Source organism: Gallinula chloropus (assembly GCF_964237585.1).
Source record: "Gallinula chloropus genome assembly, chromosome: 8".
NCBI lineage: Eukaryota > Metazoa > Chordata > Aves > Gruiformes > Rallidae > Gallinula > Gallinula chloropus.
In genome coordinates this window covers 13,706,764-13,729,949 of record NC_140093.1, presented here as the reverse complement: position 1 = coordinate 13,729,949, position 23,186 = coordinate 13,706,764, and the positions used below count along the sequence as shown (strand labels likewise).

At 64.0% G+C, this 23,186-nt stretch overlaps 3 protein-coding genes across 3 annotated transcripts; 1 reads left to right on the top strand and 2 right to left on the bottom strand.

Moving 5' to 3' along the window:
- Window positions 1-283: 283 nt before the first annotated feature.
- Window positions 284-4,422, bottom strand: EEF1AKMT4 (EEF1A lysine methyltransferase 4; the record flags this gene model as incomplete). Its single annotated transcript, XM_084267636.1, has 3 exons — window positions 284-580; window positions 3,024-3,307; window positions 4,251-4,422. The coding sequence occupies 3 exons, from the start codon at window positions 4,420-4,422 to the stop codon at window positions 284-286; spliced, it is 753 nt and encodes a 250-aa protein (XP_084123762.1).
- A 140-nt stretch (window positions 4,423-4,562) lies between these two features.
- Window positions 4,563-7,710, top strand: ALG3 (ALG3 alpha-1,3- mannosyltransferase; the record flags this gene model as incomplete). Its single annotated transcript, XM_084267740.1, has 9 exons — window positions 4,563-4,713; window positions 5,127-5,226; window positions 5,329-5,476; window positions 5,660-5,820; window positions 5,958-6,078; window positions 6,393-6,598; window positions 6,782-6,859; window positions 7,067-7,210; window positions 7,328-7,710. The coding sequence occupies 9 exons, from the start codon at window positions 4,563-4,565 to the stop codon at window positions 7,509-7,511; spliced, it is 1,293 nt and encodes a 430-aa protein (XP_084123866.1). The 3' UTR covers window positions 7,512-7,710.
- Window positions 7,711-8,084: 374 nt separating this feature from the next.
- VWA5B2 (von Willebrand factor A domain containing 5B2) lies at window positions 8,085-16,835 on the bottom strand (the record flags this gene model as incomplete). Its single annotated transcript, XM_084267519.1, has 21 exons — window positions 8,085-8,705; window positions 9,011-9,119; window positions 9,368-9,437; window positions 9,635-9,712; window positions 9,946-10,065; window positions 10,145-10,282; window positions 10,372-10,731; window positions 10,820-11,045; window positions 12,167-12,456; window positions 12,531-12,690; window positions 12,796-12,981; window positions 13,055-13,169; window positions 13,441-13,643; window positions 13,774-13,884; window positions 13,971-14,147; window positions 14,267-14,391; window positions 14,506-14,637; window positions 15,114-15,268; window positions 15,377-15,602; window positions 15,905-16,066; window positions 16,697-16,835. 21 exons carry the CDS (start codon window positions 16,833-16,835, stop codon window positions 8,085-8,087), a joined length of 3,903 nt encoding a protein of 1,300 aa, XP_084123645.1.
- Window positions 16,836-23,186: the final 6,351 nt, after the last annotated feature.

Genomic DNA, 23,186 nt, shown 5'->3' with positions numbered 1-23,186 from the left:
GATTTGGTTTCATTACTGGCTGCAAAGCCCGGAGCTCTGGCTGCTCTCCAGCCGTGCGAGGAAAGGACGGTGGGGGGTGTGGGGGGGGCAGCATCTCCTGCTCCCCAGAGCATCCCATTGCCCCTGGGAGGAGCCCAAGCCCCACCCCCATATTCCTCGCATCACTGGGCAGCCTCAGAGTGGAGGGAACATGCTGGTTCCCTGTCCCCCACCCACAAAGGTGGAGCAGCTTAAGGCTTTATGGGGTGGGAGACCAGGGAAACCCCCTCCCTCCCCCCCCACATCACAGCTCGATGGCAAGGAGATAGTCCTCGTCATTGTCCAGGGGTAGAGGGGGCGGTGGGGGGGCAGGGGGTGGGGGAGGCTGGTGCAGTCGGTGCCCCAGGGCCAGGTCAGAGGGGTCCAGGGGCTGCCCCTTACGCATGATGTAGAGGAAGTAGTGGAAGGCGCCGGCATCCCCGCAGGCAGCGTGGCGCAGGGACCAACCAAAGTCCTCCTGGGCGTAGTGGGGCTTCCGGAAGTGGGGCTGGGCGAAGGTGATGGAGATGAAGCAGCCCCCTGGGCGCAGCACCCGGCTCACCTGCGGCAGAACCCCCAGGACGGGGAGGGGGGACACACAATGAGGTTCTTCCTCCTCCGGCAATGATGGCCCCATCCCAAGGAACCCCCATCCCCATCTGCCAAAGATCAACCCCCCCCCAGCCTTTCCCACTGCACTCCCAAATCTCCTGTCCTAACCTTGCCACCACCCACCCAGTTCTCACATGTCCCCAGGCCACCCACAAACCCAGTGGCAATGGGGAACTGGGCTCCCCACGTACTGCCTCTCTCTGTGCTCCAAAACTCTGTGTCCCCACCTGCAGCTTCACACCCCCCCCAAACAGAGCAGCATGGGACCCCAATCCCACCCCCTTCCCCAGGGCACTCAGTGCTACCCGCCACAAACACCCAGCATCTGAGGTGCAGGGTGGGGGGTCAGATGGGAAAGGACTGACCCTTTTAATCACCATTTTCTCCCCGCTGGAACTAAGCCCCCGCTAACAGGATGGAAAAGAACATCAATTTTCTTGCTTGGCTTTATCCAATGTCAAAAGGCTTTTACGGCCAGCGCTCGCGTGCTCGGCATGCAAAGGCAGCGCCCAGGGCGGGCGGGCAGCCAGCCAGGCCCCCCCTCCCTGGCCAGCATCCTGCCCTGGGCAGGGACACCCCAGATTCCCTGCTCCCCCCCCCATCCCACCCCCCCTGCAAGGGTGGAGAGCCACTGCGGCAGGGGAGAGGGCTGGGGGCCAAGCAGGGGGTTTCCTGAGTTCTGGATTAATCCTGCTGGGAAGCTCCCTGGCTCAGCCCTGAGGTCAGGGATGGAGAGAGGAGCAAGCTGCCTGTATGTGTGTGTGTCCAGCCTGTGTGTGCCACCCCCCCTCCCTGCATCAGTGGGGGCTTTTCAATTAAACCTTAGTGGTTTTGGCCAAGAAAAGGGGAAGGTAGATCCCTCTACCCACCCAGCTCAGCACCCCTCCTGCATAGCGCCAGATGCATCTGTCCTGAAAAGACCCCACAGCTTCCCAATCGACAGGCACGGGGGTCCCCGGGGCTGGGGGCAGGCAGGGATCTCCAGCTGGAGCCGAGCGAGAGGCATCCCGCATCCCATCCCTCATTAACAGAGCACTGACGGCCGTTGCTTAGAGACGGGTGCAGGAAACCTTTCCATCCGCTGGCCGGCGCGGGGGGGTCAAGGGCGGCTGCTCCCCACTCTGGCACTGACCCACTGTCCCCCCCCCCCTCTGCCTCTATCATCCCTGGATCACCAGGACAGGGCTGTCCCTGGGGCATCCCCGCAGACAGGGTGGATTTTCAGGTCCCTACTTGCCCTTCCCCAAGAGGAGCAGGACAAAGGCTGCAAAAACATTGCTCCCCACACACACCACGAGGAGGGGGATAGGGATGAGAAGGGGGGTGCCAGCCACAGACAGACCCCTCTGGAAGGATTGGGAAGCGCTTGGGAATGCCCTGCGAAACCTCCTGGGGATGAGGAGAGAGGGGACCAGCCACAGGCTGGTGCCCAGGGATGCTGGGGGAGGGCAGGGATTGAGAGGGGATTAAAAAGGGAAAAGAGGAGAAAAAAAAAGGGAAAAAAAAAAAGCTAAATCCTCGCTGTTTGGCCAAATGACAAGGACAGGCAGCAGTGCTGGCAGGGCAAGGACAGCCCTGGGGTCCCGCTCCCTCCAGGGTGCAGGGAGGCAAAGCTCAGGGGGGTGAGAAAGGATGGGGGTGGGGGCAGTAGCCGTGAGCACCCTCCCGGCACCCCAACTGCGACAGCCCCCGAGTGCCGGGCAGGTGCAGTGGGTAATTATCCTTGCACTGGTTCCCCGGGGGCTGGGGGAGGCTGCCAGGACCCCCACCCCTGCGCCCGGGAAGGTTCAATCTGGTCCCTGCCTCCGCCAATTAATTGGGGCCCGGAGGCATCGCCTGTCCCCGTGGCAACGCCACGGCCCTGTCGATGCTGACGGGGGTTGTCATGGCAACCCCGGACCTGATGATGGGGACCCCGGCTAACGAGATCGAAGCTGGAGCGGGTGTGTGTGTGTGGGGGGGTGAGAGCCTGTCACAGCCCTGTGTTTGTCACCTTGCCCCAGGCGGGCAGGGCCACCTCGGTGTGTCCCCCCAGGGCCCCTCCGGGCACCCTTGCGTGCCCCTACAGCCACAAACACCAGGGTGGGACCCACTTTGCCTGCTACCCCTTCATACTCAGAATATGAATAAAGAGGGGGTACAGCCAGTGCCCCAGTGTCCCCAGGGATGCACCCTGCGCCATCCACCCCCCTGGAGAGCAGACAATGGGTCTGGAGAGCTGCCGGCAACCCCCCCCAAATACCCCTCTGCAGCATCTTGGGGAGCAAAGGGCACCATTTGGGGCACCCCCAAGGGAAACAGGGCAGCGAGGGGACATCCTGCATCCTCCCCCACCCCACCTGGGGATAGGGGCCTACCCTCCGCCACCCCACCCGGCTCTCCCCACCCCGTACCTCCGCCAGCACCCGGTGCATCGCCGCGGTCGCCTGGGGTGAGACGTCCCACGGGTCGGTCTCCTCCACCATCAGCACGTCGAGGGTGCCCTTCTCCAGCACCACGTCGAAGGAGGCGTCGGGGAAGGCGAGGGCGCGGATGTCCATGACGGCCCAGCGCAGGCCGGGGCAGTGGGCGTAGCGGGCGCGCATGGCGGCGATGCAGGCCGGGGAGAAGTCGATGCTGGTGACGTCGGTGTAGCCCAGCTCGTGCAGGTCGTGGCTCAGGGCGCTGTTGCCGCAGCCTGCGGGGGTCACAGTTCAGACAGGGCTTGGGGTGCACCTTGGGTAGGGGCTGCCTGCACCCTAACCCCACGACCCTGGGAAGGGCACGGATGGGTTGGGGCAGCTGGAGAGGGAGCGGGTCACCCCCCTGCTGCTAATTAGGGAGCGCTGGGCTGGTTCTTAATTACCCCCATCCTGCAAGGTGGGTGCTTTGGGCTCCCCAAAGAGAGCAGCCCCTGTATGCCCGGCCCCCACCCTGGGGTGGGGTGCACAGGTGGCCATGGAGGTGCTGGAGGCAGTGAGGGGGTGTGGGGACTCCTGCCCCTGGCTGTGCCCCCCAAGAGCCTGCAGCAGGGCAGGGGCCAGCACCAAATCAGGGCAGCGGGTGCAGCACCTGGGGGTATGGAACCGGGACGGATGGAGGGGTGGACAGAGAGAGGGACAGACGGAGGGATGGATGGTTATCCCAGGGGTCCAGAGCCCTACCCAGCCCAGCGAGACACGATCCCCCCCCGGTACCACAGCCACCCTCCCTTCCCCCCCTCCCCACCGGGGCTCAGCAGCTCCCCGGGAGGCAGGGGGATGCCGGGGATGGGGGGTGGGGGGGCGGATTTGGGGGCTATTAAGCGCAGCTGGCGGCGGCTGATCCGCTAACAGGATCGGTGATTACACCGCCCTAATCCCGCCTGCCCGGTGCGGGCGGGGGGCGGCGCGGGCGAACCTGCCGGGCCGGCGGCGGCTCCTCCCGCAGGCGGGGCTGAGGGGCGGTTATACCCACCCCGGGCAGCGGGACAGCCCCGCCAGGCGCGGCTCCCGGTACCGACTCGGTGCCGCCCCCATACCGCCCCCTCGCGGCCGGTACCGGCGCATCCACCGGCGGGACCCCGAGCTCCGCCCACCCTCCCGTTCTCGCCCCCCCTCCCTCCCTCCCTCCCTTCCCCCCGGTGCGCACCGGGCACGTACCGAGGACGAGGATGCGGTCACCGGGGCGCAGCTCGGCCTCCAGCTGCGGGAGGAACCGGGAGAGCCCCCCCAGCCACTCCCGGGGCTCGGCGCCCTCCCGCCCGTACAGCGCGTCCCAGAAGCGGCGCCGCCCGTAACGGCGGCTGGCGGCGGGCGCGCGCCGCCGCTCCATGCCGGGCGGGGCGGGGGGAGCAGCACCGGGCGCCACGTGCCGCCCGCGCCCCCACGTGCAGCTTCCGCTCTCGCCGGTTGCGCCTCCCTAAGCGCTCCGGCCGGAAACGCGGCGCGGAACGGGGGTGGCGCGGCACGGCCATGGCGGCGGGGCGGGGGGCGGCGGCGCTGCGGCGGGCCTGGCGGGAGCGGCGGGCGGCGCTGCTGGAGCCCAGCTACACCCCGCTGGTGGCCGCCTGCCTCTGCCTGGCCGAGGGCGGCGTCAACCTCTGGGTCATCCGCAGGGTCCCCTGTGAGTGCGGGGCCGGCCAGGCCCGGCGGGGGCGGGGGGCGATCCCTGCCCGGGGGTGGCGGGGGCGGCCCGGGACAGTGCGGGGCAGGGGAGGGGGTTGGGGATGGGGCCGTGCTCCGTCTGTGACAGCTCGTCCCCGGGCCGGGGAGCGCTGGGGCGGAGGAGTGGGGGGGGGGGGGAGTGTGATACCGCGACAGGGCTGCCCCCAGCCCGTGGGGTGACAGCATCCCCGCCCGGCCAGGGGGAGTGGGTGGGCTGGAGGTCGCGGGGGGCGCAGGGCCTCGGCTGCCAGCGGGGTTTGGAGTGTGCAGGGCAGCGCCGTGGGGGCTGGAGGTGGGGGAGCCCCCCCTGCAGCAGTGCCCTCCCCCCCCCCCCCCCCGCAGGCCCCCCTGACCCCCCGGCCATCCCCACAGACACCGAGATCGACTGGAAGGCCTACATGGATGAGGTGGAAGGGTTTGCCAATGGCACCCTCGACTACACCCAGCTGAAGGGCGACACTGGGCCCCTCGTGTGAGTGTCACTTGTGGCTGAGCGCCTCACGACCGGGGGACTCCCGGGGGAGGGTCCCTTAGGGGCAGCAGTGCCTGGCCTCTCACTCTTGTCTCTCCCCAGCTACCCCGCTGGCTTTGTCTACATCTTCCTGGGGCTGTACTACGCCACGGGCCGTGGCACTGACATCCGCCTGGCACAGTACCTCTTCGCCGGCCTCTACCTCCTTAACCTCCTCCTCGTCTTCCGCATCTACTGCCGAACCAACAAGGTATCCTGGAGCCGGGGGCCTTGCTGGCCGCCTCAGGGCCTCTCCCGCTCTGCTGAGTCCTCACCTGGGTTAAACAGGCTGGGTGGGGTGTCAGGGTTGGGGTCTGAGCTTTTGAGGGACCCTCTTGCAGCGGGAGGTCCGGGCCCGGCTGCTGATTGCCCTTGTGTCTCTGTCCTCTGCAAGGTCCCGCCCTATGTTTTCTTCTTCATGTGCTGTGCCTCCTACCGCATCCACTCCATCTTTGTCTTGCGGCTCTTTAACGACCCAGTCGCCATGGCCATCCTCTTCCTCGCCATCAACCTCTTCCTGGAGGAGCATTGGTCCTGGGGCTGCTTCTTCTTCAGGTGAGGGTCTGGAAGCAGGGTGGGGGCTGCTCCCCGTGGCGCTCAGTATGTGTGAGCCAGGAGAGGGCTGTGCTCAGCCCCGGGGTTCCTGGGCAGCGGTGCAGGGTGCCGCCGTGGTAATGCAGCTTCCCCCTCAGCCTGGCTGTGTCCGTGAAGATGAACATCCTCCTCTTCGCTCCTGGGCTTCTCTTCCTTCTCCTCCACCGGTTTGGGCTCCTGGGCTGTATCCCCAAGCTCTGCATCTGTGCCGTGCTCCAGGTGGGTCCCTGTTCACATCGGCTCCTGGAGCAGCCCTGTCAGTGGGGGTGAGCAGGCTGCCTCACCTGCATCGCAGCATCCTGCCTGGCTGTCCTGGAGGCTGGAGCCCTTTGGGATGATACACAGTGGCACCAGCATCTGGGTTGGCCCCACAAAGCAAGCTGGAAGGTGATAAATGATCTAATTTACGGGGTTTCCATCTTTGGCTGACTGCCCCTGTCACCCCCTGTGGTGCTGGGGTTCTTGAGGCATCGTGAGGGTGGCGGAGTCCTGGCTTAACGGCTGCTGCCAGGGTGCTGGTGTGTCTTCCACAGGTGATTCTGGGGCTGCCCTTCCTGCTGGTGAACCCTGTGGGGTACCTGACCCGTTCCTTTGACCTGGGACGCCAGTTCCAGTTCAAGTGGACGGTGAACTGGCGCTTCCTCCCAGAAGACGTTTTCCAGAATCGAGCTTTCCACGCCACACTGCTCCTGGCTCACCTGGCTGGCCTGGGGTTCTTTGCACTGCACCGGTGGCACAGGTGAGACCTGGGGTGCCCCACTGGTGCTGATTCCCATCAGCCAAGCCCCAGCAGCCCCCATGCTGTGGGATACAGTTCTGCAACCCCCCTGCCTCTGAAATGCTCCAATTCTGGGCTGCATGGGACACAGGGGAAGGTCAGGGAGTCACTAATTGAGATTGATGGTTTGTGTTTCCCCTGCAGGTCCAAAGAGAGCATCCTGGCTCTGCTGAAGGATCCAGCGGAAAGGAAACACCCATCCCCTCCCCTGACTGTCAACAATATCCTTTGGCAGGGTGGGCAGCAAGGAGTGGGGGAGAAGGCAGGGGTCAGTAAGGGTGGGGAGGAGAAGCCAGGGCCAGGCACACCTTGGGCTCTGCCTTTGCAAACTCCGTCCCTGCAGCGCTCAGGACCAGCCTGTGAGGCACAGCTGGGGAAGCTGTGGTGGGATCACAGACTCCTGTGTTTGTTCCCTTACCCCAGTGCACAGATTGTCTTTGTCCTCTTCTCCTCCAACTTCCTGGGTGTCTGCTGCAGCCGCTCGCTGCACTACCAGTTCTACGTCTGGTATTTCCACACGCTGCCCTACTTACTCTGGTGCACCCCTACTGCCAAGCTGGCCCACATGCCCAAGTACGTGCTGCCAGGGCAGGGGGCATCCTCTCCCCATCTTTTGGGGGGTCTGGGAGCAACGGGGGTGGTGGTGTGTGCCCCCTTCCCCATGCTGACCTCCGGCTTTCCTCCCTGCAGGGTGCTGTTGCTGGGTGTGATCGAGCTGTGCTGGAACACCTACCCCTCCACGGTCTACAGCTCCCTCTCCCTCCACATCTGCCACGGACTGGTCCTGCTCCAGCTCTGGTACGGCACGGCCCCGCCGCCACACACCCCCCCACCGAGCAGAAGACCCGCAGCCATCTCCAAGAAAGCCCAGTGAGAGGGTGGCTGGGCGAATGGTGTGAACTGGCCTCCAGGACTGTCTCTGCTGCCACCTCTCTCCTGACCTGGCTCCCAGGCTGCCCTCAGCCATCCCAGGAGGGCTGTGAGCCCTGGAACTGTGTGAAGTGAGCAGCATGGGGACCCCCAACTGGCAGGACTTCTTCAATAAAGGGGGGCTTTGTGTGCCCTTCCCCGGCCGCAGCGTCCTTGTGCTGTGACGGTGTCGGGATGGCCGTGGTGGCCTGGAAGGGAGGCAGAGCAGCTGCTGGGCCGTGGCAGCTCCTTGTGCTCCCCAGCACTGGGGAACATACTCGGGGGGTGAGGTTAAGATAGAGGAGCTGCAAAATGGCTTTGCTTCAAGGTTTGAGCCACCTTGATCTGGCCCGGGGATCCCTCTGGCACGGCTTTTCCCAGTCCCTGTCTACTCCCTCCCACAGGACATGTCTGGGAAGGTGGTAAACCCTCCCCAAAGGCCCTGGTGAGGGGTCAAGAACTGCTCCCTGCCCGTAACAGAGACGCCCGTGCAGGCAGCAGGGAGCCAGCCGTCTTTTATTGGCCCCTCGGGCGGCCGTCAGACGTTGTTGGGGTTGTAGCACAGCATGTTGAGCGTGATGTTCTCGTCCCAGTGACGCAGCAGCAGGAACAAGTGCCTGGCTGCCCCTTTGAGGCAGCCCACGTCCACCCCCTCGGGCAGCCGCTGCGCCTGCAGCCAGGCGTCCGCCTTGGCCGCCACCAGCTCCCACTCCTCAAAGAAGCCGGCGCAGCGATGCTCCAGCCACGCCAAGGCCACGGCTGTGGCCCAGCTGGCGCTCTCCAGGTCCTCCAGCCCCACATCTTGCCAGCTCCCACCTGCCTCAGAGGGGGCGGCTGAGTGGGGGCCGGTGTCGGACTCGGAGCCGTGCCCGCTGTCCGCCTGTGCCCACACGGCCGCGCTGGGCACCTCAGAGCAAGTGCTGCGGGACGGGGGCGAGCCCGGCTCGGGGGCTGCGGTGGGCTCCTTGCCCTCCTCCTCGCCCTCCTCACCGCCATGCCCTGCCTCGGGGCTGCTCCTGGCCCCTGGGGATGTGGGGCTGAGGCTGGCTCGGTGGGAGGCGTAGGGGGAGGCCCTGCGCAGGCGGTCCAGGGGGATCTGCACCACTTCGGAGAAGCTCTCGGTGAGCTGGAACGGGCCCCGGGCTTGCTGCAGCTGCACCTGCAAAAAGGGGCCAGTGACTTGGGGAGGGGGGGGCGGTGAGCAGGGGTGCAGACCCACCGTGGCCCCTACGACTGGGTGAGGGGCTGCAGGAGCGTCTCTAGAGGCACAGGGACTGTTCAACACCCTCTCTGCTCTCCAAAAGCCAGCAAAGCTCCCCCCGGGCTGTTCCGAGGTACCTCAGGGCACCCACCGTGTTTCATCCTCGGCTGGTGCCGTGGGCAGTGCCTGGGACATTGGGTGGGTGCCACCCAGCAGGGCAGGGGCCCGATTCCCACCCCCACGGGCCGGAGCCGGGGCCTTACCAGCGGGAGGTAGTCGTGGCTGGCAGGGTTGCTGGAGCACTCGCTCTCGGGGCTGAGGCACTGCGGGCGCAGCGCCAGGCTGGGCCCCCTGCGCCGGCTCAGGCTGAACCTGTGGGGGTACAGGTGAGTTACTGGGGGACACAGCAGACACAGGATTCCTTCAGGGCAGCTGCACCCCAGCTGGCTGCAGGGAAGGGGCTCCAGCACCAAACCCCCCTTTCACCGCAGGAGCCAGCAGGGCACATCCAACCCTCAGCACCCAAGGAGTGGCACTGTCCCCCTCTCCCTCCAAGGGGACACCTTTTGGGCTGTTGCACACCCCCCCCCCCCACACACATACACTCCCTGCAGCCTCACCTGGAGCCACCAATGCTCTCCACGGATTTCTGGGAGCCCACAGAGGTGGCAGAGGGGCTGGTTGGAAGCCCTGCAAGGGGAAGAGCTGAGCATGGTGGGGGCCACAATGCACCCACCGCTGCATCCCATGTCCCAGCCAGAGTGGTTCACAGCCCTTGTGCCCTGAGCAGGTGTGGGCACAGCTGTCACTCCAGCACTCAGCAACAGGGGGTGGGGGTGGGGGGGCATCTCCCCAGCCCCCATCCCCCTCCTCTGCCTTGGACGTACCATTTGAGCAGTTCTGCTTTTCCCAGCCGTAGGTAGGGGAGGAGACGCTGGCTGGAGACCCGGGGGTCTCATCTCGCTCTGCAAAAGAGCAAAGCACTGAGGGTCCCTCCTCCCAGCCCAGGGGCTGCCACACTGTCCCCTATGCCCCCCCACCCCAGCGTGGGGGAGATACCAGCATCTCTTCCCAGGCATCCACAGCACTCCAGCTGGGACCAGCCCCGTGCAGCCGCAAGCTGGGTGATCCCCAGGGACCCCAATGCTCAGGCAGATCCCTGGGGAGCATAAGCAGATGTCAGGGCCTGGAGCAGTACCTGCAGCAATGGGGACCTCATCCTGCTCCTCTGCATCCCGCTGCTGGCTCAGCCCCACCGAGGAGCTCCTGTGATGACGGCTCCCTGCTGCGGCGGCTGGTGGCCGGCTGGCCGAGCCGGCTGCAAGGGACAGTACCACCTCAGCCCCCCGTTCCCTCCTGACACCCTCCCCAGCATGCCACGTCCCCCCCAGCCATACCTGTGCCCCACACCTCAGGGGCTGCGGGCAGGGCAGCCTGTGTGGCACTGTCCACAGGCGCCAGGCGGGTGTAGAGTGAAGGCACATTACAGGCTTTGCTGGTCTGCACGGCTCTCAGGCGGAACCGCCGGGCGAAACCTGCCCAGGGCGAGGCGGTTAGAGGTGTGGGGGGGGTGTGCTGGGGTTGCATTGGGATGGGACACACGCACCCCCATCCCAGCACCCACCCTGCTCCAGCTCGGCTTCCCGCTGCGCCGCGTTCTCGTTGTCCCGGATGACGGAGCGCGCTGCCAGGCGGTGTAGCGGCTTGTCCCAGGCCTTGCTCGCCCGTCGCGGGGGGTCCTCTCTGCCCGGCCCCTCCCGGGGCTGCAGCAGTGACTCCAGCGAGACTGTCACTTCCCAGGACACCGGCTTGCCGGCTCGCAGAGCGTGGATCACCACCTGGCAGCGCAGCGGCAGGCTGGCATCACCGGGCCCGGCATCACCCAGGCTGGGTGCTCCTGGCTCGGGCGCCGGCGAGGTGCTGAAGAGGTAGGAAGGCTCCACCAGCATGTCCCAGTCCAGGTGGGTGGGCGAGAGGAGGTTATCTGGGCAGTGGGAAAATGTGGGCTCAGTGAAGCGGGGTGCACCCGGCTCCATCCCTGGTGCCCCGTTCCCCCAGGAGGCAGCACGCACTCGACTCCACCGCGCTGGGCTGCCGTCGCCGTGCCCGAGGTCCCAGCTCATCCAGCCGCCCTTCCAGAGACTGGTTCCTCTTCTGTGACACTTTCTCCAGCGCCCGGCACAGCCGGTGGGCATCCAGCTCCCCGTGCGGCGAGGAGAAGCTGCGGCCGGCCAGGGCAGCGCGTGCCAGCGCCTTCTTCCGCCGCGCCAGCTCCTCCGTGCTCAGGGCCACCGTCACCTGCAGCCGGAGGGGAGGCTGGCAGCGAGACCGGCCCAGGCACCGGCGCAGAGCCCAGGCTGCGCCGAGCTGCACCAGGGCACCTGCGTCCCCAGCCGGTTGTTGGCCGGAGCCGCTGGCTGAGGCCCAGCCCCACCACGCTGCAGACTGGCACCCGGCGGCCTCCCGAGCAGCGGGAGATGTTTGCCAGGCTCCTCGTACACGTGGGAAGGATGGGCAGACAGACAGCACCAAGATGGGAGTGTGCAAACATCCCCCGGGGCTGAGTCAGGCTGATGTGGGGCAGAGGGGCTTAGCTCAGCTGCTCAGCCTGGATGCTGCAAGGGTGGGATGTGGTCCCCAGCACAGGGTGATGTCCCCACGCTGAGATGCTGCGTCTAAAAGCTACGGTAGGGCAGCAGCACCCAATGCCACCTTGTGCTGGTGGCAGAGAGCCCGGGGAGGATCCTTTACACTGCAGGGACATCACTTAACGCTTGACATTTCAGCAGCAAAGGCCACCAGCTGTGCTGCTGTGCAGCAGGAGCTCTTACCTCACCCATGCCACGGGGAAGGAGCGTGTCCTGGAGCTGGGTGACAGCTGGCCTCGAGTCACCTCGGGGCCACCGTCACCCTGGGAGCTGCCTCTCCCCATCCCAGCAACCTGGCTGGGTTTTTCAGCCCAGGGAAGAAGCAGCAGGGACGTGGCTCATCGCTAATGGACCATCAGGCGATGTTGGCCGAGGGCTGAAGGAGACGGGCAGGAGCTCAGCCAGCCCAACCCTTCCTCTCCAGCTTGGCAGGTTCAGTACCTGATGCTGGCCCAGCTATTTCCACTTGATTTCTGCAGTGTCAGCGAGGATCTGAGCTGGCTGGGGGGTTTTGTTAGCCACCTAGCTGACTACTGGCCTGGGAAGCTGGGGGCTCAGCTGCTTGGTTCCCAGATGTCCCATTCATTCCAGTATGGCAAAACCACCCAAGGACTCTCCTCATGGTGGCTAATCCTTGCTTAAAATCCAGGCTACAGCGTTCCAGTTTCCAGCTCAGTGAATGTGTGTGTGGGTACAAGGGGGCAGCAAGACGGCAGCAAAGCCAGGAGCACCCCCCATGTGCGAGCCCTGGCACCCCATTGGCATCCTTACCTTGGTACCAGCCACGGCAGATGGCAGCGGGGCAGATTTGGTGGAGGACTCACAGAGGGACAGGCTTTTCTGGCCCTGCTGGGAGGTGACATCCGCCCCTGGGGCTGAGGAGCCGCCCTCGGGGGCCACGTCACGGGAGCCGGTGGACTCGCTGCTGGTGGAGCTGCAGGAGAGCAGCCCCCGGCTGCGGTCAGTGCTGACAGAGCAGTGTGTCAGGACGTACTGCTCCTGGATGTAGGAGGGCTGGTAAATCCGCTTCCAGATGTCTCCCCCCAAAATGGGATCCACACCTGCGCAGAGAGCGCACACCCTGTCAGCCCACAGCTCCCACACCTGCCCCCGCCCCAGCCTCAGCCCCACTCACTCCGCTCCGATGCCTCCGTGCCCCCTGCAAAGAGCTCCAGGGAAACATCCCCAGATCCTGATGCACTCCGGGGTGGCTGGTGGCTCTCCCCAGGACTGGGCACCTCCTCCTGGGAGGGGAAGGCTGAGCCTCGGGAGCCCTGGCGAGCCCCTTCCCGGCCCTGGCAGAGAGGAGACACTGCCATCAGCCCCCCCTGGCATGGGGAGAAGCCATTGGCACAGGGGACGTGTCATTGTCCCCGTGCCAGGGCAGTGCTGGGTCATACCGGCGGGCGCCTGTTGCGGAAGCGGGCGATGCTGTAGAGGACGCAGTAGCTGACGAGGCGGTCGCCGGGGTAGAGGGCTGGGAGCTCGGTGGGTGAGAGCAGAGCCTCCATGCTGTCAGGGACGTACCAGTCGATGGTGATGTCGCTGACAGCCGGCTCGATCGCCTTCTTCAGGGACTTGATCAACTGGGGTGGGGAGAGGAGCCGGCGTCAGACACTGCAGCGGTCCCCCTGCCCCCTGTCCCCAGCCGGGCATTACCTTGGGCTGCAGCCTCTCAGCCGGGCTCAGGAACTCGGCACGGCCCCGGCTCACCTTGGCCATGCCCTTCAGCAGCCGCCGGCACGCCCGCGGGCCCATGCCAAAGCTGAAGCACCTGCAGGAGAGAGAGCCAGGCGACGAAAAGCCATGGCTGGGCCGGTGCCAGGGGCTGGGCGAGCCGGTGGCAAGCCCTGCAGCAGGGATGCTGCCCCGACTGCATACCGGGCTGCAGCATCCCTGGGGAAACTGAGGCTGTGGGGCTGGGGGAAGTGATGGGTGAAGGACACCCCTGGGGTTGGCAGAGGAGCTGCAGAAGGAGAAACTGGTGGAGACAGCCCAGGGCACACTGACAGCACCACGACCCTGTTGCGATGCCAGTGCCGTACCTGATGGTGCTGGCCTGCCTGCGCACCAGCCGGAGGATCCTGCTGGCGTTGCCCACTGCCGCGTCGGTGAAGAGGAAGAGCTGCCGGGGGTAGCCATGGTGGAGGGGCTGTGCCAGTGCCCAGCCCAGGGCTGCCAGCAGGTTGGTGCCACCCATGTCCGCCCGCAGCCCGACGAGATGCTCGCAGGCCTGCCGCAGCGTCTCCTGCCCGCACGGAGAGCCGGTCTCACAGCGGTCCCCCTAGCTTGCCAGCCCTGATCCCACAGCAGGGAGCTGGAGAGGGGGACAGAGAGCTGAGGATGGGGGGCAGGTGGCTTTGCCTTGTGGCACTCACGTTGCTGCAGAGGCGGCTGGACAGGAAGAACGGCTTGACGTCGGTGCCGAAGCTGGCCACGTTGAGCAGTGTCCCTGATGGGAGGCTCTTCAGGGCCACCAGCAAAGCCTCCTGGGTGACAGCAGGGATCAGGGGGGGCTGCTAAGGACACCCACGGAGCATCCTCAGTCCCACAGTGCCCTATGGCCATGCCTCACCTTGACCTTGTCGAGGTTGGGGCTGCTCATGGTGCGGCTGCAGTCGACAAGGAAAAGGACCTCACGGGTGACGCTCTGCAGGTCCCCAGGGATGGTCTCTGCCGCCGGGCAGAAGTTGAGCATCAGCACGGGGTTGGGGAAGATGTCTTTGTGGAAACGCTTCTGCACGAAAACCACCTGCGAGCCAAGCAGGCAAGGGGCTCTCTCACACCTCCGGGCCCATGCTGAGGTCTTCCTTGATCCCCCCCTCCCACCACCTCCTTCTCGCTGGGCTGGTGGTGGCTGTGCCCCATCACCTGTCTCTCCCCACTGCCATCCTTCCTGGCAATCCGCACGTAATCCCGGCGGCTCCGAATGTGTGCCTCGTACTCAGGGTATGTCATGGTGCCATCCTCTATCACCAGGTGGGGGTGGTGAGGCTCTGGGGGGCACAGGGGGGTTCAGAGCCACCCCCTGCCGCAGCAGGCTGGGGGATGCTCTTGGAGTGATGCCCCATCTCCCCCCAATCCCCGCCAAGGTCACTGTCTCCCCTCACCGCAGGGGTAGAGGATGATCTCCAGGACTCTGTCATAGCAGTGGGGCTCGGCCAGGGTGACACGGGTGGTGGTGGCAGAGCTGGCCCAGGGGTCAGCATCGGCTCGTAAGGCGTGGGATGGGCTCTCCAGCCCTGCAGAGGAGGAGGAGGAGGAAGAGGAGGTGGTAGAGCATGCCCTTGCACCCCCCACCTCAGCCTCATGCCTGACGGGCTCCATGCGTGTGCCAGACCTGGTGCCATGACAGTGGCATGTCCCTGCCCTCTCTGATGGGATTCACTGAGCTGGCAGCCAGGAGAGTGTCCCCACCGCCCCGCATCCCCTCCTTGCTCAGCCTCTCCTCCATCCATTGTTTCTCCCTGAGGGAAGCAGGCTGCCGACCCAGAGCTGCCCAAAGCCACGTGTGGGGACACTGGGGAGGTCCCAGCCCCGGAGTGGGATGGTGAAAGGGCTCCTTCACAGGTAGGCAGTGCGAGAGGCTGCCTGGGAAAAGGGGCTTGTGTCTCCCTATAAACACGGAGGGACCAAGGGGACACCACCCAGGGGGACATCACCCACATTCCAGGAGGTTTTGCCCAACCAGCTGACAGCACCCAAACTGCCCCCGTACCTGCCAGCAAGCAGGGGCCCTTCACCAGCAGCTCAAAGGCAAACTCGTAAGGAAAGGGGTTGCAGGGCTGTCCCCGGAAGACATCCATGCTCTCCACAGGTGCCGTGTGGGATGGCTGGCTCCGGGTGCCCGGTCCCCCGAAACAGCTGGTGGGGCTGTGAGGGGAGAGGCAGTGATGGCTCCTGCCCCTCTCCCCGCTCACCCAGCGTCAGCATCCCACCCCTCTCCCTAGGACAGCGGACTGAGGAAGCCATGAAAATCACCATAGGGCCAACCTGTCGTCACACAAGCTTGCCGGCTCACTCTCGGGGACGGCGGGGACGCGGGGCATGAGGACGGGGGGCATGAGGAGGCGCAGGGCCCCGTCCGGCAGCGTGGCCAGCTCCTGTGCCGTGCTCAGGGTGATGGCCAGGCTCTCCGCCGGGCACAGCGCCCCCGTGACGATGATGAAGGTGGAGCGCTCCGTGTCTTCATCCAGGACGAGGTGGCCTGAGCAGGGAGGGATGGCAGAGGGGTCAGCGGGGTGTGAGGTTGAGGAGGTGTGTGTGTGTGGGGAATTAATTGCACTAATTACTCTCAAAAGGAACAAGAGAGCACAGGTGTAATAGGGGTCATGCAGAGGGGTGGATAAAGCCCTGGGAGATCTCCAGCCCCAGAGACCCCCCATGAGGCACCAGGGTGACCTGTGAGGGGCTCTCAGCGTGTTGTATCCCCATCACACTTCTTCCTTGCTTGCTCCGAGACTCCCAGCTGGGACACCCCATCAGGACAGCCCATGCCACGACACTTACCGCCGGCACAGCGGCGCGGCCGGCTGGGGCTGGGGCCGCACTGGAGGCAGCAGTCCTGCACCCGGTGCCGGTTCTGCACCTGGAACGTCACCCGCCGGCTGCCCACCGCTGCCTCGAAGCTGGCCACCACCTCCGACTCCTCCAGCGGGTAGATGAAGATGCCTGCGGGTTAGAGAGAGCCCCAAGGCAGATGCCAGCAGGGATGCCACCATCACACGGTGTCACAGAATCACAGAACCACAAGGTTGGAAGAGACCTTTGAAGATCATCAAGTCCAACCATTCCCATCCTAAACTAAACATATCCCTGAGTACCTCATCAACCCTTTTTTTGAACACATCCAGGGATGGTGACTCAACCCCCTCCCTGGGCAGCCTGTTCCAGGCCCTGACAACTCTTTCAGTAAAAAATCTTCTTCTAATGTCCACTCTAAACCTGCCCTGGCCCAGCTTCATGCCATTTCCCCTTGTCCTATCTCCTGTCACCAGGATATGGTGGGTATGGCCCACAGCAGCACCGCTTAAGGGCCTGTCTGACCCCCAGAGTGATTTAGATGCACGAGAGTGGGGCAACAGCAAGGACTCAGAGTCTCTCTAGCCTGAAGGAGGGCAGGGAGGATGAAATCCCCTCCTTCTTCAGTCCTCCATCACCGCTGCCTCTGCTTCCCAGCCTGAGCAAGGGGCTGGTGCTGGGACAGGGGTGGGCTGGAGGCAGGGTGCTCTCCAGCATGGGTGTTTTTAGGGAGCTGTGCAGGCAGCTGGGGTCCCTGCCAGCCCCAGGAGTTCCCCTTACCTTCCACAGGGTCCTCGTGGGGGTTGGTGTACACAAGGTGGGCGGTGATGCTCAGGGAGTAGCCATTGGCACAAGCCTTCACCTTGGAGCTCTTCAGGGGCAGGGCCTCCCAGGTGAAGAGTGCATACAAGCCTGGCATGGTCCCTCAGTGGACAGCTGTGGGCAGAAAGGAGGCAGGTTCTGGGTGCTCCAGGATGGGGTATGGCAGGAAAGGGCTCGTGTATGCAAGCTGCTCTCATCTGCCCAGCAGCATTGGCAATGTTCATGGAGCTGGGACCCAGGTCTCTGCTCAGACCCCAGCCCTCCTGCAAACCAGGTCTGGAGCCACAGAAGCCCCCTCTTGAAGGGGATGGGAGGTGGGGGTGTCTTCCACCCCACAGGTAAATAAACTTCCTGGCAGACAAAGAGGGACTCCTAGACAGGGCAGATAATGGCCAGCCCATCTCTCTGCTCCCCCAAAGCAGCCTGGTGGCTCCAGAGCCTCCCCAGACCATCTCCCACACTGGCTGGGAGAGAAGCATCTGCTGCTCCCATGTCCATCCACCCACAGAGGTTACCAGGGTAATTTAAAAAAAAAAAAAAGAAGAGAAAAGAAGAAAGGGTGAGAAGCCCACGGCGTAACTAGGACAGAACAGTGAGCAGTGTTTGCTGGGGGTTTAATAATTAACAACAAGGTCAGTGCTGCACTGAAGAGCAGCACAGAGGGGAAAGCACTGCAGTGGGGGAGCCTGGCTCAGGGCAGGATGCTCTCCACCTCCAGGCAAGTAACACTCTGCCCGGAGACAGGCGCATCCAGCATCCCACCCTTCGGCAGTGGCCATGGAAAAAGGTGACTGGGGATGCCTTCCAGCCAGGACACCAACCCAACTCCTCTCTTCCCCTCAGGAAAACAGCCTGGGAGCAGCATCACAAATGACTGCTCATAAAATATTGGGGGTCAGCCTTAGCCTTGCTTCTCCATGGAGAGAGTGGATAGATCCTGCTCCAGGTGTGGGACCTGAACCTCCACACCGTATCCCCTGCCTGCCCCAAGCGCCTGCTACCCGATGGCAGCGAGCTCCTCACGCCACAGCGTGTGCCAGCACTGCAGCGTGCACTGTGCCCGGGGCGAGGACAAGGCCAGGTACAAACCAACCACCTGGTCCCCCTGCTCCGGTGGCCTTCGCCTCGGAAGGGCTCGTACGAGCATCAGTAATGGGAAGCTCAGTGTACCACCTCCCAGAGCGTTCTTGAAAGCAGGCAGGGGAGGGCTGCGTCCTCAGAGGCAGTGCCAGGACGGAGCCCATGGCTGGTGCAAGGCAGAGAGCCCCCAAGAAGCACAGAAGTGCATTAGCAACGTGGCTGCATCCCAGGAAAGTCAGCCTGTTGTGCCAGAGGGGAGCTGTTTATCTGCTCGATTGGCATCGCCCAGTTATGCCGGCAGGTCCTGGCCACCCAACCACCTCCTGCCATCACCAGCCCTTCACCCTGCGTACAGGATGCTGCACACACCACTGAGCCCCCCCAAACTGCTCTCCCAGCACACAAGGCAGCACAGTGTCTCTGCACAGCCTGGTTTTCCTCCACACCAGCCATGCCATCACCAGGGACATCATCAGATGGGTCCTGCCCTGACTGCAGCACCCAGCCAGGCTCCAGGGACCAGGACTCCTGCAGCCGAGCCCTGCTGAACCATTAAAGACAGATTTCACCCCAAAGCCCTTCAATCTGTTCCCAAGGCACCCAGCTTAGTGCTCAGCAACGCACCTGCTCTTTGCGGTGCTGCCCGTTGGCCGGGGCACTGCCGCCTTGTTTACCAGGGGCTTACTGGAGAAGCTGTCCCGGCTGCTTTTTATCACTTCTCTTTACATTTACCCTCGCAGAGTAAACAGGGCCCATCTGGCCCTGCCGTGCAGTGAGCTGGCTGCTCTAAGCCCTGTGGTCATGAATAAAACCAGACCAGACCGTCCTCGCCCCAGCCTCTTTGTCCTCCTCCCCCGAGGCAGCAACTTGTCCTCAGGTGCCAGCGTGGCATCACCAACACGTCCCCACCCCCCCACCCCCCTCCCCGGTCCTCTTCCCATCCCCAGCATGGTCACCAGTACCTTCACAGCCCCCTCCTCTTCCTCCCTTTCCACCTGGTGCCTGCAGGAGCTGTTTTAACCAGCAGCATCCCTGACAGGGAGGGGGCTGTGGCAGGAGCAGGGCTGGAGGTGGCTCGCTGTGCCGACAGGCAGCAAAAAGCCCTCGGTGAAGGCAAGAAGCAGCTAACTCCTCTCTAGGTCAGAATAACTTAACGTTTCTCTCCTCACCCGTGGGCAGGCGGAGTTTCCCAGCGAGGCTGCTGCAGCAAGCCAGGTGCCTGAGCCCAGCAGACCCCATTTAGCTGCCTGGGAAGTTGTCAGAGTTTCATCTGCCACAGCGAGAGCCACCTGTGCTGGGGTGCAGCGTGGTCCTGGGGAAGGATGAGGCTGACTCCAGCACAGGCAAACCCAGCGGAAATTTCCACTGGTGACAGAAGCACAGGCCAGTAGGAGAGAAGGATGGAAGGAGAGGAGCCCAAGCTTCTGTGGCAGTGCCCAGGGCGAGGAGGCACCGCTGCCCATCCTGCTCGCCCATGGGACATCCCCACGTTGCTCTGCTGGGATGGGACACAAGGGCAGGAGGAAAAGATCTGTCCCAACTCCTGGAGCAGGGAGGAGGCCACGGGGGCAGGAGGTGACCTGCCCAGCACCCATGGGACGGAGCGGAGGGTGAAGGGATTTCCCCAACAGCTGCAAACAAAAGGGATGGGGCGAAGGGCTGTCCCTGGCCCAAAACCTCCAGCTGTGGTGCTGTCCCCAGGCTGGCACTGCTGCTTTCTTCTGCTGGGAAGTTGAAAGAGAGAGAAGAGTCTGCTGTGTGCACACACGCACGCACACACACACACACATATGCACACACACACACACACGCCCCATCACACACGCTGCACCCAGGAGCATCACATCCAGGACCCGTGCTGCTGCTCTTGCCACCCCAGAGCCAGCAAGACCCCCAGGAAAACCCCAGTGCCATACCAAAGGAGCAGGAGTTACTTGCCCAGGGTGCGCCCTAACACAGGCACACCCCAGAAAACATCACCCCAGCTCCACAGATTTCCCTCAGCACGGGCGCATCCCGGCAGGACAGCCTGGCAGGACAGTCCCACCGCTCCTCCAGCCTCGGGAGGGTGGTTGGTGGGACCCGTCCCTGCCACCCTGGGGCAGGTCCCCAGCAGCAAGTAGAGCCAGCGCTGCGGGGGCCCCGCCGGATGGGGATTTGGGCACTTTTGTGGCCCTGCTGCCTCATCTCGCTCCTCTCCTGCCACCCGGCACTGCCCCGACGGCCGGTGTGCGACCCTGGGGCACCCGAGAGGGCAGGATACCCGCGGGGTCCCGAGCCACCGCGGGCCCAGATCCCCCCACCCTGGCCCTTACCTGGAGGAGGAGGAGGATGAGGAGGAGGATGACACAGGGGCTGCAGGCTCGGCTCAGTTCCCGCTGGGTCCCTGCCCTCCACGGAGCCCTCTGCCCTTGGGGAAGGGGGGGTTTCCCTGCCCCTCCGGCTGGAGGGCTGCGGTACCCGAGGGGGATGAGCGGTCCTTCCCCGCCTCTCCCTGCTGCAGGCTCCCTCTCTGGCACTGGCTCCTTCACCGCCCTCGCTCCATCCCTCGCTCCCTGTGCCAGCAGCAGAGCTGCTCCAAGCCCAGCCTCATTAAAGAGACACACTCCCCGGTACCGCCGCCCCGGGAGCGGCTGGGGGATGCTCTCAGGGGTGACTCTGGGGATTTCGGGGGACAGCCAGCACCCCCCCAGAGGGTGACAGGTGCTGGCCAAGAGCAGAGCCCACCACTGTGGGCTGCTCTGCACCTGCAGCGTGGCAATATGCAGCCAAAGTTGGGTGCTGGTGAGACCCCAGGGTGATGCTGTGCACCCACAAACACACGGTTTGCCTGCCCAGGACATGTAGCTGCCCCCCACACGTCCCCCCCCGCCCCTCCCAACCGTGTCCCCCAAAACAAAGCATAGGACAAAACACAACCCCCCATCAGTCAGCTGAACTCTCTGGTACAAATACTGCAGGCCACAAGTGTCACAAACAGCTTTTCTAGGAAAGGTCTCAGCTGCCCCAGGACCACCATGAGAGGTCTGGGCACAGGAGGATGCTGAGTGTGTGTGTGTGTGTGTGTGTGTGTGTCCCCGAGACCCAGCTGCCCTGGGCTCCCACTGGGGTCACCCTTGTCAACCTCTGTATGCTGCAGTGAAGTCCCAGCCCTGAAGAGCAGGGAAGCGTGTGTGTGGGGAAGTGTGTGTGTGGGGGGGTGTTGGGGAGAGCTCTGCCTCTGGGTAGCAGGTGTGACACCAAGCCCCCTTTGGGGAGGGTGCATATGATTGGGAAATCCCAGCAAAGCCAGGACAGGGAGATCTCGCAGCCTGGGGCACACTGGGGATCCCTCAGCCACCACTTCTGGCCCAGTATTCCCAAAAGGGACTGGAGAAAACCGTCAGATTTGGGCTAATGCCTGCCCTGCCTCTCCCAGGCAGCTCCCTGCCTGTGCTATAGATAGAGCTGTGCTGCCGTGGCTCTTTTTATAGAGCACACAGAGGGGGGGTCCCCACGTGCTGCAAACCCCACATCACAGCCAAACCGATCCCAGAGCCCAGCCCAGCTGCACGGGCAGCGACTGGGACAGGCAGCAGCCATGGGGTGAGGGGTCCTGGTCTTCAGCAGGTGATTTTTGAGTGGCACTAGAGCAAGGATGCCTGGCAGAACAGCCTCTCCTCACTGGATCTCACCTCTCAGCTGACCCAGCTACGGTTTGGGCTCCTTGGCATGGATTTTAGCTGTGATGGCAGGAGCAAAGCGGGGGGAAATCATCTCAGGGGAAGACACCCTTCACTGCACGTGGTACCATGGGACATGCTCCTTCCTCCCAACCTCCTATCCTGCGCTTCAGCCAGCACAATTATCTGGCAGAGAGGCACTCTGTGTGTCCCCGGGGTGCTCACAAGAGCGTGCTGAGCCATCCCCTCTCCCAGTGCTGGATGCCCCACCGCATGGTGCTTCCCCTCCCTGTGCTGCATGGGGAGAGAGGAGAGCTAAAGCCTGCAGCCGCTGTCCTTCCCTGTCGCTTATGGCCGCACGAGGAGGACAACCCATATATTATCCCCCCCCCCCCACCACGACAGACACCAGATCAGTGAGCGGCTGGGGGCACAACCCGCGCTGCAGCACATCCGCCCAACCCACAGCGTGCACAGGGCTCCCACTCCCATCGTCACAGCGAGCACCACGGCTGCTCCAGCCCCAGAACCCACCCCCCCCCCCAACAACCTGCAAGCTTTGATTTTTCACTGAGATATTGTTTCTGGGCCAAGCTGAGGCGAAGAGAAGCTTCCAAATGCAAGTGCTGGGTCGGTGCCACCAGCCAAAGTGACAGGGCTCAGCCAGCCCACAGCGTCAGACGCTGTCTACGGCCCCGGCGTCACAGCAGGCAAATAACCACAGTGTGTGCAGCACCAGGGACACAGCCGAGCCTCCCCCAGCCCGCCTGGGATGCACAGCAGCCCTGGGGAGATGCAGATGGGCTGCACATGATGCTCAGCAGCATCAGACAGCAGGGATGCACGTCCCCGCTTGGCGCTGTCACAGCTTCCCTAGAGCAGCTCATCGCTGCCACAAATAAATCTGTGGAGAGCTCAGCGCTGCTTTTTGGCAGAGGAGGCATATGCTACACCCTGCAAACGCAGGCCTTGCCCATCCAACAGCTCCGTTAAGTGCCCTTAGACCCCCAACAACCCCAGGCAGCCCTCACCAGAGGCTGCCATACCACCTGAGGGACCAGTCACCATCTCGCTATTTATCCTCAAATCACCTGCACCTTGTCCTGGTTTTATTGAGCTGAATTATCACCCAGAGATAGGGCTGGCCAGAGGGAGGACAGGCCACAAAGTGCTTACAGATGGTCCCAGGTGCCCTGAGTCACCGATAAGCTCCTGTGAATTTAGTGTTGTGGGAGGAAATAGCCTGAAGCCCGAGGAGATACCAGCCGGTGTCAGGCTGGGAGCAACTGTGCTCGCTGCAGCCCCAGCTCCTCAGACCCAGCCCCGGCCAATATCTGCAGGGAGTGGGGCAGGGGTGCCCTGTCTGCTGCTCGTTAATCAGGGCAAATTAAACGAGATCCTGAAGACACTTAGCCACGGAGGAGGAGGGGAATGTCTGGTCAAAGTCAGGCACGCTTTGGGTTAACCTGTCCAGTGGAGAGTTATGGAGGGAGGGAAGGAGGGAGGGAGGGAGCATCAGGAAATGAAACATCAGCAGAGCTAGGGATGTCTCACGGAGGGAGGTGGCTCATCGGGGACCCCGGGGGAAGGGAGCCGGGAAAGCTGCCAGCGCTCATCCTGCCCAGGCTGAACCAAAGCCCTTCCAGGGTGCCGGCGTGGGCAAAGCCAGGCCGCAGCTGCCGCCGAAAATAGCAGGTGGGGGGGCC